Source organism: Mixophyes fleayi, chromosome 3, assembly GCF_038048845.1.
Source record: "Mixophyes fleayi isolate aMixFle1 chromosome 3, aMixFle1.hap1, whole genome shotgun sequence".
Lineage (NCBI taxonomy): Eukaryota > Metazoa > Chordata > Amphibia > Anura > Limnodynastidae > Mixophyes > Mixophyes fleayi.
The window spans coordinates 98,914,436-98,934,308 of NC_134404.1; the positions used below are offsets into that span (position 1 = coordinate 98,914,436).

General features: G+C 43.3%; 1 protein-coding gene across 1 annotated transcript in view; it reads right to left on the bottom strand.

Moving 5' to 3' along the window:
- The window catches only part of LOC142143845 (ovocalyxin-32-like), a 46,957-nt gene extending 43,552 nt beyond the window's left edge, over window positions 1-3,405 (bottom strand). The window contains exon 1 of the mRNA XM_075202056.1: window positions 3,083-3,405. Coding sequence (XP_075058157.1) covers window positions 3,083-3,298 — 216 coding nt within the window. The 5' untranslated portion in view covers window positions 3,299-3,405. The remainder of the gene's footprint in view (window positions 1-3,082) is intronic.
- Between the last annotated feature and the right edge of the window lie 16,468 nt (window positions 3,406-19,873).

Genomic DNA, 19,873 nt, shown 5'->3' on the forward strand with positions numbered 1-19,873 from the left:
ATTCAAGGTGGTTATCTAGATTATTCTCTTTTTTAGAAACACTATCAACAAGCATGGCAATAGCATTGTAATTACCATACAGGAATTGCCAATTCTGCCCAGAGGAATTTCCAAGTGAAATGTTATCTCTATTTTTAGACAAATCTAACAGGGAACTGACCATATTGGCTGCATAGTTTACAAGTCGAGGCATATGAAATATTTTATGAGAAATAACTGATGCTATTAAATGTATTGAACGACTCAGTTTTATATTTGAGGATTGGAAGTAAAAATCTGAAAACAGACAGTATGGAAGTATCCACTTGTTGCACTAACTTGTATGAAATGAAAGCATTAAATATTCCCAGAGATGAACCGCTGTAGCGCTGTTTGATTTAGAGCACAGATGCACAGAATACCACAGAAAAGCGTGTACTTCTAGTGTAGCACAAACTAAATGTGTGTCAGACTCGGACTTGTTATCCTGATGTAGCTCTTGTTAGATACTCAGCCACCATTGATATACCTGATGCCTCTCCCAGACTGACAACTTTAAAAGTAAACCGCATGCATTGTACGGTTGTTGATAAAATCGGCTGGACAATATCAGCAGCCAAGCTATCAGCTTCACTGACCTAACAATGGATGAAATTAACTCTTACCTTCTCTCGGCTGTTAGCCTGGGAGAAGTATTAGATGCAAAGCTGGCAGAGGTGAGTATTTGCTGAACCCCGGGATCCGTCCCATTGTTCTGTTTATTGGCGGATATTCAATGGGGAAAAAAAATCATATAAAATTATAGTTTTTTGTTAAGGCTGGAGCTATACTACTATATTAATTGACAGTTTTAAGAAAAAAAATGACTGTATATTTCATTGTGTACGTCACTGACTATAGATAAAATTGAGCATTTACAGCATGAAATAACACACAGGTTCACCATAGTCCTGTTACTGAGACAGAATTAAGAACATTTTTGTTTCTTACACCCTTGACATAATACATGACCTACAAATTTATCAGAAAAAACAATAGATGCATGTTTATTGTCCGGCCTTGATTGGTGGAGTTATAGCTCTTCTTCTCAAGGTGAAGTTACAGTGTGGAAGTGATAAGAGCCTTAGCCATGTCCTCCTGTGAAATCAGCTGCCAGTATCTAGCACAGGAGAAAGAGGAACACTTGGGAAACATAACCTTGATATGACTGGTGGGCTAGGATAACAACTCAGTAACACATGCCAAGCCTCACAGCGAAGGAGCTGAGAAGTTACTGGTACAGTGACCTTTATGTTAGAACAAAGCAGGGCCTCATGTGTCCTCTTAATCTATGACGTGTGTTGACAGCTCACCTCTCATAGTGTGGGCTAACTACATTCTTGTCCTTTACAAGAAAGTTCTGCACCATAGGAACCACATATCAGTTTAATAAATAACCAAAGGGTTCTTCATCCCAGAAGGAAATATGTTACTTGAAATCTTCAATATATAACTTTATCTGACTTATTTCATATGTTCACTGCCAGTTAGTTAGAAAGAGGTATAATAAGTCAAACATTGTAATGGGTCTCAGGCATGTGTGGATGATTTACAGTAACAACATGTGATACAAAAATACAGTTTCCAAAATACTTCACCCTAAAAACTCCCATTGTTTATATCATAGATGGATTTTTCCCCCAGTCTCAGCTTAACCTTATTTTTCACATAACTGACTATCCTTTTACAGCATATACCTCTTACCTTCCATACTAGCCACTAGTAAACTAGTAGTTATCACCTCTATAGAGTTTCACATATCACTGTCTTGTTCCAATCACCCCTAAAACAATATATATATATATATATATATATATATACACACACACACACACACAATAATTTTACAGAGCAGCTCATCCTTATAAAACTCCTATATTCCAAATATAGGTGTATCATGTGACCTCTTAGTTCAAAAACACCTGCAGATTTAAAGGAGAACTCTGGTGAGGATTAATGGCATGAATGTGCTTGCATTTGGGGCACACATTTTAAAAGGGGGGGGGGGGGGGTAGTGGCGGAACTGCCATTGGTGCTGCACAGCAGGGCCCAAGGAGATAATGGGGCCCACTGCGTGACACATCTCTACCTCATTATTACCTGTGATACATCTCTAACCAATACTACCAACTGGAGAAATGCCCAAGTGCACGGCTTTATTGTAGCCCCCTGTCTGAATAGGGATATTTATTCTTTTAATAGATATATGAATCAACCCAAAGGGACAATCAGTTTATCCACTTCCAGATATATGAAGATTCAAAATACCCTTGGCTGTATGAAAATATAAATTAATTGTCAGACAATGTGCAGACCTCACATATATGTAGATACAAGAAATATTTGAATTGTGTATTTGTTAATAGGGTAGTATTATTAAGAAATTGATAGTTGTATATATAAAGGAGTTGTAACAATTATTTGATAACAATAATTTACCATTAATGCTATTGCAACATAATTATTGCATTATATATGTTGACTGTCATTATGGATCCAATTTAGCGCAGTCTTCCTAGTTTTTAACTTTTGCATCTACATATTTATTCTTTTGTAAGTAAAAGCAAAGAAGCAAATAAATTTGGTTAAACAGAATCTTGCTGCCCAAATAATGGTGATGCATCCAAAATAAAACCAATTGACTGTGTGTTTTACGGCAACCTTTCAACTATGCAAAGACTGCTATAGCAACCAGTTGGTTTTTCATTAATTCACAGCTTTTTATTTTATGCGAACAGGGTAATTGTTTCGTATGAAAGGCAGATACAAGAGAGGCACATGAGAAATACCAATCACACACAAAGACCATCATGCGTGGGAGTGTTGCAGCAGAGGCTGACAGTTCTCCAACTTGTTTCCAAAATCTACCCTAATATATAAAAGTTGGTTTGGTCGTGTAGAGTAAACATGTAAAATACTAATGTCTTTAATATGTGCCCTAGTGTACGGTTACCATTATTAGCCAGGACTGGTCCAGATTTGCATGCACAGCCTACACTCAGGATGAACATCATGATGTCATGTATGCAGAGTGAACCGACCTATAGACATAATGGTCACTTACCTTCAGGATTGTTTTCTTGACCTCAACCACTTCCAGCAGCTGGTGGGGAGACCCGGAGAGGTAGTTAAGGTAATTAATAGCAAGTCGGGCAGCTTGCCTCGCTTCTCTGTTGTTGGTGGGTATCTCCCGGGAGGACCAAGAGCCTGGGGACACGACAAAGGGCAGGGCTTGTATGGCAAAGGGCATGATCGCCAGCAGACACAGAACCCTCTGCATGGTGACTGTGTGATGCACAGACTATAATCCGGTCGTACAGTGAATATCGCTGTGTCTCTGCGTTCTCAGTGCTGAGTCCTGCTACTAATAGAGCCTGTGAGCTCCTCCCATCAGCCTGCTGTCATTACTGGAAAGATATACCCCCTCCTCCTTACCCCACCAGTCTTATCTCTCTGAGCTATGCCAGGTCTTTGACGTGATATCCTCCAGCTCCGGAGCGTCTTTTCCCATAAATAAGCTTATGCTTGACTGGTATCTACCCCCCAGACCGATTGATTCCTTCCTGAGATCCACAATGCTGCATTTGTCTTTTTTTTCCTCGTTTTTTTATTTTTTGGCTATATCTTGATGACATATTTGAAATATGTCATCAAGATATAGCCAAAAAGTACTTGTGACAAAGTTATGTTGCTCGAGTGAAATATGATATTTCACTCGAGCAACATAACTTTGTCACAAGTACTTAACTGGACAGATGAGAAGGTTGTATTGGGGATGACTATACATGTCATATGATCACACCGTACTATATAAAAATATCCAATACATGAATCATAAATTTGATATCAATATCAAAGTTTTCCTGACCTTATTTTTCTGCAAAACATTTACATCAGAGCAATTCACAGCATGTTCTAATGTCCTTATATATTGCTTGTGAATATACATGAAATTATGGTGGATAAGGTGTTTACGTAATTGTAAATCATATTTAACAATAACCTTATTTTTGACACAATCATTCTCCTTATTGCAATGATAAGGAATAAAATATTTATCATCATCATCATCACCACCATTTATTTATATAGCACCACTGATTCCGTAGTGCTGTACAGAGAACTCACTCACATCAGTACCTGCCCCATTGGAGCTTACAGTCTAAATTCCCTAACACACACACATACAGACAGGGCCTGATTAAGGGTTCTGGCCGCCCTAGGCTAATACGGCCGCAGCGCCCCCCCTCCTCCGAATATATAGGTGTATAGGAACACTCCTGAATATGAATGTTCAGGTGTATTCTCCAGCATTCAAATTTAGACAGATTGTGCCATTGTCTCTTACCTGTTCTTGCTCTTCTCTCTTGCAACTTTGTTATCCTCTCGCTGGCTTCTGGAAAGTTGGCGTCCTGTTTTGAAAATGCAAAAATGTATTATAATGCAAACCCTGAATGATTAGGCCCTTTAGTTAAAACAAAACACTCCATTATGGCCAGCTAAAAGTACCCCATTGGACAGGCATATATAAGCAATATCTGAATATTTGTTGTCAATCAAATACAAACCTCTACCAGCCCCATCTCACTCAGATTTGTATGACAGTCCCCCTCTCCCTCCCTATACATATGCATGACAGTCCCCCTCTCCCTCCCTATAGATATGCAGGGTAGTCGCCGTCCCCTCCCTATAGATATGCAGGGTAGTCGTCCCCCCCTCCCTATAGATATGCAGGGCAGTTCCCCCCTTCACTTACCTGTAGTTGTGCCAGCGTCGCTCCTCTCCTCAGATCAGCAGATAGGAAGTGAAGACGTCCTGCTTCCGGTCTGCTGCACAGCAACAGGCAGCCTGGCGATTGGCTGTGTGTTGCTAACCACTGACCACCAATGCTTTTGATCGTCGAGTTCCATTACTCTATTTCTACTCAATATAATAATGTACAGAAGTGTCAGCCCCTGATCTCACTCCCAAATTTGTTCAATGAAATTCAGCGCGTTTTAGCTTTATCAAATTTTAAGATAAATATGGACAAGATGGAGATTTTAGATTTCATCCCTCCAAAGAGGGGAGCTTTTCAGTCAGTAGGCACTCCAGACAGATTAAGTACCTGCGGATTATTGTGACTAAGAAAGTGGAAACTCTCTACCAAGCTAATTATCCTTGTGACCGGATGGGCTTACTTCACCCCTCTGTCTTTTCAGGAAAGAGGGATGAAGAGTTGGTCTTTCTGAACAGGTTATCTGGGTTTCTTTCGCACCATCAGTAACAGACAATTACTGACCACTCCTCCTGGTGTCACCGGCCACCAGACACGCGCTGACTGCGAATGCCAACTGCGCAATAGCTGTAGGAGAACCTCACTGCCATCACTAGACTCCTTTGCGGCACTTAGAACCACTTCTGGGTAGCTGGTATAGCTGCTGCAGTACCTCTTTGCTGTGGGCTGACTGGTAGCTCCTGACCGCTTACTATGGATCAGGACTGTTGGGTAGCAGGCAGAGCGTTGACACAGAGACTCTGGGTTCAACACAGGACAGCCAGGGAACGGATTAGAGTGTAAGCTCTTATCTGTGGGTCACAGGATACAGCAGGCATCAGACAGAAGTTTAAATCAGTGATGTTTGCTTGAGGAGACAAGGACCATTACACACTAGTTGGAGGTACTAGTGATCATCCAGAAGTACAGATGGTATAATACATTACGTGATCAAACAGAGCTCTTTATATACTGTTTCTGACACACATGTTGGCAGGAGGTAAACTAACCTCTTTCCTACCTGGCACCACAATGTGAGATATTACATTCAATGATTAGCATCAGGATGTAATATGTTCTCTAAACTTAGATTTAAATGCAATTTAAACTTAACAGAATTGACATCAATCTGTGATTTCTAAATTACTTGCTGTAAGGTTTCCAATCTCTCTAAGACACAGGATGAAAGTCTAGCGACCCCCTCCTGTGCATTCAGGCTGAAAGAGATCTTGGTCACTCACACATGAAAAGGCCTAATTTTCATGTGATTTCCTCTTTCTTACAAAAACACATTTCAACCAACATATGTCTGCTGCATCAGAAATCAATACATGTCTAATACAAAAATCAGTAGTATACATTGGTGCACTGAGCAAATAATTGAAATAAATTTATAAAATAAGTTATTTATAAGTGATCCAGCCACAATCCTCCCCTCCTGAATCACATTAAAAATTACCTGACTTCATGGCATGGTCCAATTATGTCCTGGATCAGTCGAATCACCTCAATAAAGATGAAGATCCTTCCGAGGTTATTATATCACTTCTATATTCTGCCTATCAGATTCCCCGCCAAGGTCCTCCTTTGTAAAAGTTGGTGATGCAGTTTATCTGGTCTGGTAGAAAAACGCATATTCATGCTCTCATATTCCAGAGAGCAACAGAATCAAGTGGCCTGGGCATCCTGATCTTTCACAAATGCTATTATGTAGCCCAGTTGGCGCAATGTGTTCAATAGCATTCTCCTCCAGTTGCCAGAATTTGGGTGGACATAGAAGCTTTGGGTGGGTTTCCTGCATGCTCTCATTATGTTGTCCTTCTGTCCATAGACATCTGGTCTTGCTGTAATAGGAGGTGTAATCTATCCCTCCTATCTCCCCTATAATTCCTTTATGGGGCAACCCGGATTCCCCCCAGGCCTCTCATCACACATAGCCACAACGTGGTCCAAAGTAGGCATATATTTCCTGAACAGCCTCCCTAGGACAGGCATATTACCTTAGTTCTGTGATCTGAACAATCTGCCTGGATTGTCGAAGGGATGGTTTCACCAGTATCTGGAGACATTTTTTCATTCAGTTAAAATCCAGGGGCCTTATTTTGCTCTTCTTCCTATCTCGAATGGCATCAGATGAAATGGGAATCGGACCTTGACGAGCCTTTGGATCCCCAAGAGTGGGCTAACATATATAAGATATGCGGTTGCGAAATCTATTAACATACAAATCAAGAAGAACGCTTACAAATTGCTCTATCGGTGATACTACGTTCCAAACAAACTCCGTAGCATCTTTCCCGATGCAACAGATGCTTGTTTGAGAAACTGTGGTCAGCCGGGGTCATTCATACAAGTTTTGTGAAGCTGTCCCAAACTCCAGCTGTTTTGGAATGAAGTAATTTCATTTGCTTTCAATTGTACAGCTTTTATAATCCTAAATATATTTTGCTTTCCGTGATAAATCCAGACTTCCCCCAACATACCCATAAACTGAGTCAGTGTCTTTTTTGCCCTGCTCCTTTCACCTGAGGATCAAAGCTCCTCCTGTAAGCTTTCACCTGTGGTCCCAATCCCCCCCTTTCCCAGTACCTTTGTCCAGCTGCGGGCTACCCCTATCTTACCCCCCTTCCTTTCCTACACCCCTACCTTATGTAATAATTTGCATAGGAAGCTCATGTCTAAGACTGTATTCTTTGATTCCTGTAACAGTTACCTTGCTTGAACATAACATATTTAAAAATAAAAGCTATGTCCAAAATCTATATTCACGCTACTCTATTATTCTTATATTATTTTTCTGTACTTTCAATAAACAGTTTAAAAAAGTGTCTGAAAAGTATTGTTAATAAATACAAAAGTCTAATTTACCATTCAATATGTTATTAAATTCAATTAAATAAAAATCTGTTATTTCCCCCTTTAAATATTCTTTCCTGCAGCATCCAAATGAAAATATCAGTACTGAATAGCGTACTTTATTCTTATAAAACAGATATACGTTCTCTAAATGTGTTCATTTTTTCAGTACATGTTTTCTGTGTGTTTCCTTTTAACTTATATTAATGTATAGATTATTTGGGTTTTTAACCACCACTTTTCTAGCTTTGTCTGGTGATTTAATAGTAAATAATGTCAGAACTTATTAACATGAATTAAGTTATGAAAATAAAAAGTGTGTTCAATCCCCAAAAATTTTAACCGCAAAATTCTTATTTACTATCATTGCATCGCAGCAGATATCATAGATATCAACTGTGCTTGATCCTAGGTTTAAGAGCTATCTCTTTTCATTCTTTCCAACTGACCCAGATCTCAAGAGATGCAATGAGCTACTGGTCAGCAAGCTGACAGCTCAAGTGGTACATGACACAATAACGTCTTCTACTTCAGTTTCTCTGGAAATTGCTGCTAGGAAAAAACTTAGCTTTCCCAAGACACTCAGTGGTGATGCAGATGAGTCTGCACAACATTTTGACATTTGGACTGGTCTAAAAGAATTTCCAAAAATCGTGACAGCTCTTCCGTAAAATGAACTACAAATTCCATGAGGAAGGCCATTACCTGCAATTACATCAAAGTACACAGACTTCTGTAATGGTGGATTCCAGCGGGGACGAATTAGTATTGTTTAAGGATGATGTACACACTGATGAGGGTGAATATGATGACAGTGTAGATTGCAGGTGCTGAGATCTAGCTGAGATCTAGCTAGCTGATGCTGGTGTGCTTGGTAATATTTTGGGTAGAATGGCATGTTGGCAATTTTATGTTTTTCTACAGTAAACTTTCACCTTTATTAGAGAGGTGTTTTTTCTTTACAAAGTGTTAGGGTTGTCGGCAAGTGTCATAAACTTGTAGAACAGGTCACAGAGGTCTTCGCCTATAGCAGCCACCTTTCCCGTAGAGCTGAACGTGCTCACAGGTACTCGGATGCCCCCAGGTCTTAAGCTCAAAGTTAGTACAAGTTTATAACCCTACCACAGCGCAGGCGAGGGCCAGGTGGAAGAATAACAAAGTCCAAACGGGCTAAGGTCAAGGGGTACAGCGGGCAGTGGTGGTGTAGTCCAGGCAAAAGGTCAGGGCTGGCGGCAAGCAACGAATCCAGGTAACAAGCAGGGATCAAGGTCACAGGCAATATAGCAGAGTCCAGTACACGGTCCAAGGTCATACACGGCAAGATCAATCCAAAGGCAGAGAAGAGGAACAGAGCAGGGAGCAGGTAAGTATGCACAGAGCAGGAACTATAACAAGCAGTGAGGCCCAGTCCTCACTGCCTTAAACTATGATGTATAAATCAGAAAGGAGGAGGACAGGGCTGACAATCAGCCTCAGGAGGCTGCTAATTAATTACTAACTTAGAATTAGCATAGGTCATATCACAAACCAGGAACATGTATAAATGACAAATAGAACCATGCGAGAGCTCCCCCTGGAGTTGGAGGATGTCCCTACACCCTCCTACTCTATGCCAAAAATATAACAGTGCATTGTAACTAATGCACGTGCTCGGCTGCTACCTCACGCCAGGATGCGGCGTACCGCCTCGGGTCGTAACACAAAGGTACAAGCTTTTTATTTACATTTTTGTTTCCCTGACTTAAAACCACTATGCACTTGAACATAGGCTTTAGCACATGAAGTAGAGGGATTAGTATCATCATTGTTTCTTCCGTGGCGCGACCTGTGAGGAGATAAGATGGGGAGGGGGGGGAGAGAGAGAGAACAGGCGAGACAGTATACACGATAGCGACCGGTCCGGTGGCTCTTCTGGAGTGGGAAATGTTTATAGCTCCTTTAGCAGTATTGGTCTATAGCTCCTTTGCCTTGTTTATAGCTCTAGTGCCGTGTATACTGTGGTGATACTAGGGGTTCTCAGAGTAGAAACTCTTAGGGATGAGGCGGGCAGGGGGATTAAATTGCCCTGTTCGAAGCTTTTGGTTTTAAGCTTTGCAGGAAATCTGCTAATTGGTATATATGCTTGCTTGTTCTATATAAATAATAATAATATGTATGGCTATAGGGTGACGGTGCAAGCTTTAAACAATTTAAAGTATAAATTTGGTTGGGTTCCCTTTAAGGGATATGGTGTAGGGATGTGATGAATGATTGTGTGAGTATTGTGGGTTGACTCTTAAGGAGATTTATTATTTGTAAACCTGTGGGGAGTACAGGGATGGATTTGTGGAGTAAAGTGTGGTGTATGGGCTTAATAAGTGTAGGTGGGTGGATCTTATCAAGATGTTACAGCGTTTTTGCTTATTGCTCTAAAAAGGGCAGTTAGTGTGTTTTTCTTGGTACTTTACCGTGGGTGGGCGGGTTGGCTGCTGATATAGGTGTTAAACCGTAGCGCTGGACGAGCGGTCGGGGTGGCTGCGGCCCAGCGGCTTCCTTCCTGTGTCCTTGGAACGCAAGAAGCGTTCCAAAAGCCTCACTTCCGGTTTTTAGGTTTGGAACGCACAGGCGCCTGTGCGTTCCACTGCAGAGCTAGGTTCTCCGCTCGTGCTATTCTTGACTTTGGTGTGATTAGCCTTTCGTCGGGGAGCTTGATGCTTTGTGGAGCTTTTCCGAGTACAGGATCTTCTGGTCTTTTGTGTAGACAGTGTTATGATTCCTAGTAACCTCAGCAAGCAGCCACGGAAGGATAATACAAATGTCTTTATTCCAGCAAAATATATAAACAGGGATTCAGTTCCAGGAACATGCAGGTTTTCATAAACAGGTATAATGAACAGGTATGGCAGGAAGGTACACAGAAATGAATGGTTCCAGTGACATGCAGGTTTTCATAAACAGGTATAATGAACAGGTATGGCAGGAAGGTACACAGAAATGAATGGTTCCATGAACATGCAGGTTTTCATAAACAGGTATAAGTTTTTACCCCAGTCCAGAAGGCACAAGGCTGTCCAGGAAAGTAGATAGAGTCCAGGGATATTGTGAAATAGCATACAGCGGTGGTGAAGTCCAGGCAAAAAGGTCAGGGCTGGCGGCAAACAACAAATCCAGGAAACAGGCAGAGATCGAGGTCATAAGCAATACAGCAGAGTCCAGTACACGGTCCAAGGTCATACACAGCAAGATCAATCCAAAGGCAGAGAAGGGGAAATGAGCAGGAACAAACGGGACCACAAGCAGCAGCCAGGTAAACAAGGATGAACTGCTCAGAGAACAGCTTGAGGCAGGTACTTAAAGCAGTGCCACAGGTGCAGTTCCAATTAGGTCTCAGGTAAGGAGATTAACTCCTTCAGGCATGCAGAAGAGTCTAGGACAGAACAGCAGCACCTCTGGTGGAATAAGGTACTGCTGATAGGTACAAATAACAGGCAGAGTTGTAACAGACAGGTCTGGTGAAGTGTTTAAATCCAACGCGTTTCGTCCGGGCGGACTTCGTCAGGGATCCCTGAGTGGAACGCACAGGCGCCTGTGCGTTCCAAACCTAAAAACCGGAAGTGAGGCTTTTGGAACGCTTCTTGCGTTCCAAGGACACAGGAAGGAAGCCGCTGGGCCGCAGCCACCCCGACCGCTCGTCCAGCGCTACGGTTTAACACCCATATCAGCAGCCAACCCGCCCACCCACAGTGAAGTACCAAGAAAAACACTCTAACTGCCCTTTTTAGAGCAATAAGCAAAAACGCTGTAACATCTTGATAAGATCCACCCACCTACACTTATTAAGCCCATACACCACACTTTACTCCACAAATCCATCCCTGTACTCCCCACAGGTTTACAAATAATAAATCTCCTTAAGAGTCAGCCCATTTAACCCACAATACTCACACAATCATTCATCACATCCCTACACCATATCCCTTAAAGGGAACCCAACCAAATTTATACTTTAAATTGTTTAAAGCTTGCACCGTCACCCTATAGCCATACATATTATTATTATTTATATAGAACAAGCAAGCATATATACCAATTAGCAGATTTCCTGCAAAGCTTAAAACCAAAAGCTTCGAACAGGGCAATTTAATCCCCCTGCCCGCCTCATCCCCAAGAGTTTCTACTCTGAGAACCCCTAGTATAACCACAGTATACACGGCACTAGAGCTATAAACAAGGCAAAGGAGCTATAGACCAATACTGCAAAAGGAGCTATAAACATTTCCCACTCCAGCAGAGCCACCGGACCGGCCGCTATCGTGTATACTGTCTCGCCTGTTCTCTCTCTCCCCCCCCCCCCCCCCCTTCCCCATCTTTTCTCCTCACAGGTCGCGCCACGGAAGAAACAAGGAAACAACCAACAAAAAACGGAACTGGAACATCCGGAACATCCGTCAAGGCAGCACCTACCTTCATAACAACAAAACAAAGCGCAGACGTCCCAGGTAAGCCCTCCCAAAAGGGTCTCTACCACCCACTTCATTAGTATCATCATGACTGAGGCTGGAAAGTGACAAGAATAATGCTAACCCTCCTGTTTCTGTATGAGTTATGGCACAGTATAATGTCACTGGAGACTTTTAAGAACACTGACAGTCCTATTATTACAATTTCTGTTTAAGCACTGAACCCTGCCACCTCTCCTGTTTCTGAGTGAGCTATGGTACAGTAAAATGTAACTGCAGATTTAGACTGCCAGCACTAGTATTTCTATTTCAGCAATGACAATTAGCAATGGAGCTCTCGTCTTTGTGTGTAACCTATATAGCACCGTACAATTTCACTGCAAATTCAGAAGACCAAGCCTGCCAGCCCTAGTATTTCTATTTCAGCAATGACAATTAGCAATGGAGCTCTCCTCTTTGTGTGTAACCTATATAGCACCGTACAATTTGACTGCAAATTCAGAAGACCAAGCCTGCCAGCCCTAGTATTTCTATTTCAGCAATGACAATTAGCAATGGAGAAATGGAGCTCTCCTCTTTGTGTGTAACCTATATAACACCATACAATTTAACTGCAAATTCAGAAGACCAAGCCTGCCAGATGTAGTATTTCTATTTCAGCAATGACAATTAGCAATGGAGCAATGGAGCTCTCCTCTTTGTGTGTAACATATATAACACCGTACAATGTGACTGCAGATTTACACCAAGACTGCTAGCCCTAGTATTTCTATTTCAGCAATGACAATTAGCAATGGAGCTCTCCTCTTCGTGTGTAACCTATATAGCACCGTACAATTTGACTGCAAATTCAGAAGACCAAGCCTGCCAGCCCTAGTATTTCTATTTCAGCAATGACAATTAGCAATGGAGCTCTCCTCTTCGTGTGTAACCTATATAGCACCGTACAATTTGACTGCAAATTCAGAAGACCAAGCCTGCCAGCCCTAGTATTTCTATTTCAGCAATGACAATTAGCAATGGAGCAATGGAACTCTCCTCATTGTGTGTTACCTATATAACACAGTACATTATGTGTCTGCAGATTTAGAAAAACAAGCCTGCCAGACCTATTAATTCTATTTCAGCAATACCAATTAGCAATGGAACTCTCCTGAATGTCACTGTAGACTTTGTTGAACACTGCTACCCCTCCTCTTTCTTTTCTACCTATGACGCTGCCCAACTGCTCTACCCCTTTCTGTGATATGGCACTGGATTGCTGTGGAGGGCGGTACTTATAATATGCAAAACTCGCGAGATCCGAAGAAGTAACAACGTTTTGCCTCATTTTCAATTCCGAGGTCGCGCGAAAGTACCGGCTCGGCTCAGTACTCGGATCTGCTAGATTCAGGTGTGTTCGGTTCTCGGGGGAACCGAGCTTGAGCATCCCTACTGTCTTTTTATCCTAACTTGTAGATTTTTAGTGCTAGCGGTTTGTAAAATTATAGGTAATCTAACCTAACGAGCCTCACATCTATATATAACTTGAAATTTCAGTACAGTTCCTCATTCGAAAAGAATCACATCTACTCTGCAAGTTTCACAACATTTTTCTTACAACCAGGCTTATATATTCTTCAGCATGTACAAAATTTATTAAGGACAGAGATTAGCACGGCAACTTTTTATTGTTCAAATGTTTCTGCCTTACCTGTAGGAGCTAGCTCTATAGGTGCTTGAACACCCCCAATATTGTGTCACTGTGAGCCACTAGCTATGTCTATATATGGCATTTTCAATCAGATAGGGCGGTAACATGAGCACCCCCAATCATTTTAAGAAGTTGTCTCCTTTTCCTGTAATCCGTAATCTAGGTCTGCCATAGCTACATAGAGCAAGTGCAGAAATTTCAAGAAGGGAATTCCAAATATAAATGGTATAGTAGCATGTGAACTAGCATGGTGCAGCAGTGGATTTTGATGGGTGGCATTAAAATGTTTACTATTTGTCAAATACCATACCACATCTACATGCAAGAATCAAACCCTAGTTTATTCTACAAGCTCATTTGTACATTACTTTTAGATTTAGATATTATACACTGACACATGGTGGTCATATGTGGTACTTTAGGTTATTTTTTGTAATTTTGGACAAAATGTCTTGGGGAAAGGGTTTAAGGGCATCACAAATCCCCTAAAAACATACCAGTGCAACTGTCGACAGTCACAATGTCACCATTTTAACCATGTGGACATACTGAACCTGTCGTCATTCGGACTGTAGCCTCTTTGTTGTCAACAGTCTGGCCATCGACAGGTTCACCATCAACAGATTGATTATATCTTTTTAGGCTTTTCCATAAAAATACTACTACATCTTTTGTTGGGTATTTAAAGTCCACCCTTAAGGGGGGGTATAATATCACGCTTTGATCTAGGATTCCGACTGTCACCTACCGGATCCAGTGTCTGTTTCACTCCCTCTGTCCTCTTCTCCGCAGGTCCTGGAGCCCAGTGTCCGCAGTCATCTCTTTGACACTGATGCACTCTTATAGCAGCAGCACATAGCAGAGTAGAGAAGAGGGCGAAGAAAGAAGACAGGAGCGACTCACCATGCCGGCGTTCCAGCGGTGAGTATTCTCTCTCTGCTTCCACAGCTCCCGGTGGCAGCTGGCAAGTGAGTCAATCACGGCTCACTTCCCGCTGCTGGCCAATCAGTGGCTAGACCGGCGAGTCAATTCTGGCTCGCCTCCGGCCATTTGAACTATTGGCGCCGCCGCCGCGAGCCAATCAGCTTGCAGCGACAGCTGATGACGTCGGCTTTATAAGCCGCCGAGTGTCGCCATTTCCTCAGTCCGGTGGCGGAGCAGAACTAAGAACACGTTCAGCGGCGCCCAGCGCTGCAGAAGCCGCCAGTAGTGTCAGGGAGCCCTTGTAAGGGCTGTGAGCTACTCTGAGATGCGAAGACGCCGGCGCGGTAAACATAGGCGGGGAGTCCTTGTAAGGGCTTAGAGCGCCACCGCCAAGAACACTCAAGGAGGGCTGAACAGGAGAAGAGGCGCTGGCGGCTGGGGGGTCTGGAAGACCCGAAGACGGCGAGTCAAGCTGAGTTTCCTGCGCAGAGCAGGCGAGTATAAAATACTCCATTAGGTCGGGCACAAGGCCCGGGGGCACCTTTCAGGCACTAGGCCTGTGGCACAGGTAGCGGTGGCCATTGTAGGTATTCAGTGGGCACAAGGCTCCCATAGTTTCTCTGGGGAGGGCACAAGGCCCTAGTCAGTCAGGAGGGCGCATGGCCCTGAGCTTGAGGAGGGCAAGAGGCCCTTTGAGCATAGCAGGGCATGAGGCCCTTTGAGCGTAGCAGGGCACGAGGCCCTTGGAAGTGTAGAGAGGCAGAGGCCTCTGGCAAGGGGAGGTATATACTCCCGCAAGCGTAGCATGGCGGCTGCCCTGTATCATAGTAGGACTTCGGGTCCTTGCGGTTAGAGGGACATAAGGTCTCGGATGGTGAGCGGGCAGTAGACCCTTTTAGTGTGTAGTGGACATTCGACCCAGGTCTAGCAGGACTAGCAGTCTAGGTCCCGAAGTAGTGTAGGGGATACTCGGTCCCTTGGTAGTTAAGAGGCAGAGTCTGGAGCGGTTTACAGAACCCCTCCATCCATCCGGAAGGGCTTCTAAGTCCTGAGCCCCAGGACAAGGCGGGTTTAAAAGCCAGGGCTCGGGCCGCGGGCGAAGGCCTGTGAGGTATAGCGTCTCAGGATGTGAGAGTGGTCCATGTGAGGAGAAGCAAGGTACGGTGCAGTCCATAGCGATCCCTCGGGATTGAGTAAGTATCTGGGGTGTTGGGAAGGAATTGTCTTTGTGCTGTCTCTCTTGGTTTACAGGTGCTGGTCGTAAGACAAGGTGTGCGGAAGGAACAGAGGGAGTCGTCATCGTAGACCCGCGTACGTGAGTATAGCCGCGGCGAGGGCTGTTCCCTTGGTGCACTCACCTTGTGGAGCTGTCCCTCCCGTATTCTCCCCTTTTCCCTTACATCAAAACGAGTGCCCTGCACACAGTCAGGGGTCTTCCTCCCCTGCGGCATTTGGGCGCTTGGACATCCCCACCCCTCCTCCAGTGGACCTCTTACATTTTGCATTGAAACTGGTTACCTGCTCACTTCTGAGCTGGCTTATCCTGACACTCCTTCGGTCTTCTATTTTGCCACTTCCGGCGTCTTCTTTGTCTTGAGCCACAGCTCCGGACTTCCCACGACGTCCTCACTCTTCTCCGCTGACGAACTTCTGAGAAGATGGCGCCGGCCGGCGGTTTCTATACTTGCCGGCGCGGCGTCATCACAGCGAGTGCTGTTTGGCTCGCCGCGGCGCCAATCTTTCAAACGCCCAGAGGTGAGCCGTGATTGGCTCACCTATCCGGCCGCTGATTGGCCAGCGGAAATAGGCGAGCCCTGATTGGCTCATCCTTCTTCCGCTGCCCAGACCTGCAGGAAGAAGAGAATACTCACCCACGCTGGATCGGTAAGTAAACGTCCTCTTCCTTCTTCACCCGCTTGATGGGCACAGCAGTCAGGGCCATCTTCTGTCCCTCCAGGGACACGCCAGCAGCTTTCATCTTCGCCCTCTTCCCGAGCACCGGATCCAGGGCTCCCGGGGACACCTCTACACTCCACCTACCTCTTGTTTCCACGACATCAACTTTATGCTGTCATGAAGAAAAAAAACTAAAATACAGTTAAACATGTATTATAATATATCATTTCATATCTGTGCAGGTCATAGCAGGGTTGTTCCAGACAGCCAACCACCTGTCAACAGTGGGCACAAGTTAGTATTTATTTGTTCCTTATGCCGGATCTAATCAGTAAGTTCACCTGTAAGCGTCAGTTTACCAGTTTATGAGCTCATCAGTAGGAGAGAATAAAAGACACTGCAAGTTCTGTGCGTGCAATAAGCTCTACTTTATTGTTTACAAATTCACATACTTATAGCACTCTGGTTACACAAAATCACGTACTTCAGCAAACTACGCCCCTAACTGTCTTATCTTTGTCTTAACCACTCATTGTGCATGATTTCATTACACAGACCTTGCTACATTCTCACAGGAATTCTCTTAAGGGGGCTGGTGGTTTATCTCCTGTCTGCCATATCCAAGGTCATGGATTCAGCTCCTTGTAAACAACAAGATAATAATGAATAACCTCCACAAACTAGCTATATCTAAGATGTCTTTAAGCTATACAAGGACAAAATGGCTGACAGGTAACAAGATGGCGTCAGCTCAGCAAAATCACATTTCTCGCTTACAAAAAATCTATTTTGGCAGGATCACGTCCATGTAAACCCAACTTGCAACCAGCCACCCTCCAGCTCTTCCCACTGCCTGTCACAGTTTGTGAGATCTAGGAGATGTAGTCCATGTACAGTGACACGTCAGTGAATGATTAGTTCACTGCCCACCTTCTCTTGCATTCATGTATGATGAGGAAGTGTGTCAGAAATAATGGGAAAAGGAAACTTGTTATTAAGGTCCTCCAGCATATCATGAGGTTTTCTGGCCATGACAGACAATGTAATGTGAGCAGAGCGGTTGGTTACAGACCTGTTGCAAAGACACCACCCAGCCAAAAAATGTCAGTCTTTGTGTCTTAGCATATATCTTTTAAAGTAATGTAAATAGCCCTCATTGCTGCCCATTACAGGATGCAGAAACGCCCCTTTGTATCCACATATGTTTTTTTATGGTTTTCCACAGAATGAACACACAAAAAGCAGAAACATTTAGTAAGTTGCAGTTTGTTCATCACAGAAATCCTTACACGGGCTGGAAAAAATGATTGGTACATTTTAGAAGTAGTTGGAAGTAATTAGATTTCAAGCGGGTGACTCCTTTTCACTTAAAAACTGAACTCATCTGTGGTGAGTAGCAGGTGCCTGCAATAAAAAAGTCACTCATTAAATGTGATTCACTCTCCTGTTTTGTGTCACTGTGTGTACTGCATGGAGAAAAGAAAGAAAGCCAGAGAATTGTCTGGAGGTCAGACAGAATATTATAGCCAAGCGTGGACAATCTCAAGGCTACAAATAAATCTTCAGAGACCTTGATGTTCCTGTTTCTACTGTACATAAAGCTATTTGGACGTTTAAGGCCTGTGACACTGTAGACAACATCCCTGGAAAAAGAAAACTTGATCAAAGACTGCAGCGCAATTTTGATCAAATGGTGGACAAAGCACCTTGCTCAGCTGTTAAACAGGTTCAAACTGACCTTCAGACACAATATATGATAGTTTTAACTCACACCATCAGTCGCCAACTCAATGAATGGGGTTTATATGGTAGGAGGCCAAGGAGGGCCCCAATGCTTGATAGAGAGACATAATAAGAAAGCCTGACTGGAGTTTACCAAAACATAACTGAACAAGCCAAAATACTGCCTGGGAGAATTTCCTGTGGACATATGAGACCAAATTAGAGCTATTTGATAAAACACATCATCCCTATGTTTACAGAAAGCAAAATGAAAATAACACCTTCCTTACAGTTTAACATAAAAGAGGTTCAGTGATGTTTTGAGGTTGCAGTGCTACATTTTGCACTGGGTTCCTTGAACGTGTGCATGCCATCATGAAATCTGGATATTACCAAGCCATTTTGGAGATCAATGAACTAGAGATGAGCGCACTCGGATTTCCTGAATCCGAGCCCACCCGAACGTTGCCGATCCGAGTCGGATCCGAGACAGATCCGGGTATTGGCGTCAAATGAAAACTTGAAAACGAGGCTCGGAGTCATAATCCCGCTGTCGGATCTTGCGATACTCGGATCCTATAAATTCCCCGCTAGTCACCGCCATCTTCACTCGGGCAGTGATCAGGGTAGAGGGAGGGTGTGTTGGTGGTCCTCTGTCCTGGTAGATCTCGTGCTGTGCTGTTTAGTTCTGTGCTGTGCTGTGCTGTGCTGTGCTGTGCTGTGTTCTGCAGTATCAGTCCAGTGGTGCTGTGTGCTGTGCTCTGTCAATTTTGAGTTTTAAAGTGTTTAAAAAATGTAAAAAAAGTTATAAAAAAAAATACAAAAAACTAATTAAATTTTTTTTTAATTACAACAAAATTTGCAAAACCAATCCTGCAGTATAAGCCCATTGGTACTGCAATATTACCAAGTTCACACATTCAGCAGTAAAAGTCCAGTGGTACTGCTATATTACAAAGTTCACTGATTCAGCAGTATAAGTCCAGTGGTACTGATATATTACAAAGTTCACTGATTCAGCAGTATAAGTCCAGTGGTACTGCTATTACAAAGTTCACTGATTCAGCAGTATAAGTCCAGTGGTACTCTCCTGTGCCGCATATAATTTTTAAAGGCTTTGCCGAGTGTGTGTGGCTTAGGGGTACGCTCTCTTGTGCTACATATAATGGAAAACCAAAATTTGGAGGATAAGGTAGGGAAAGATCAAGACCCACTTCCTCCTAATGCTGAAGCTGCTGCCACTAGTCATGACATAGACGATGAAATGCCATCAACGTTGTCTTCCAAGCCCGATGCCCAATCTCCTAGTACAGGGCATGTAAAATCCAAAAAGCCCAAGTTCTCAAAAAATAGCAAAAAGAGAAACTTAAAATCATCTGAGGAGAAACGTAAAGTTGGCAATATGCCATTTACGACACGTAGTGGCAAGGAACGGCTTAGGCCCTGGCCCGTGTTCATGACTAGTGGTCCAGCTTCACCCAAGGATCTTAGCCCTCCTTCTCCTCCCACCCTACAAAAAATTGAAGAGAGTTATGCTGTCAGCAACAAAACAGCAAACAACTTTGCCTT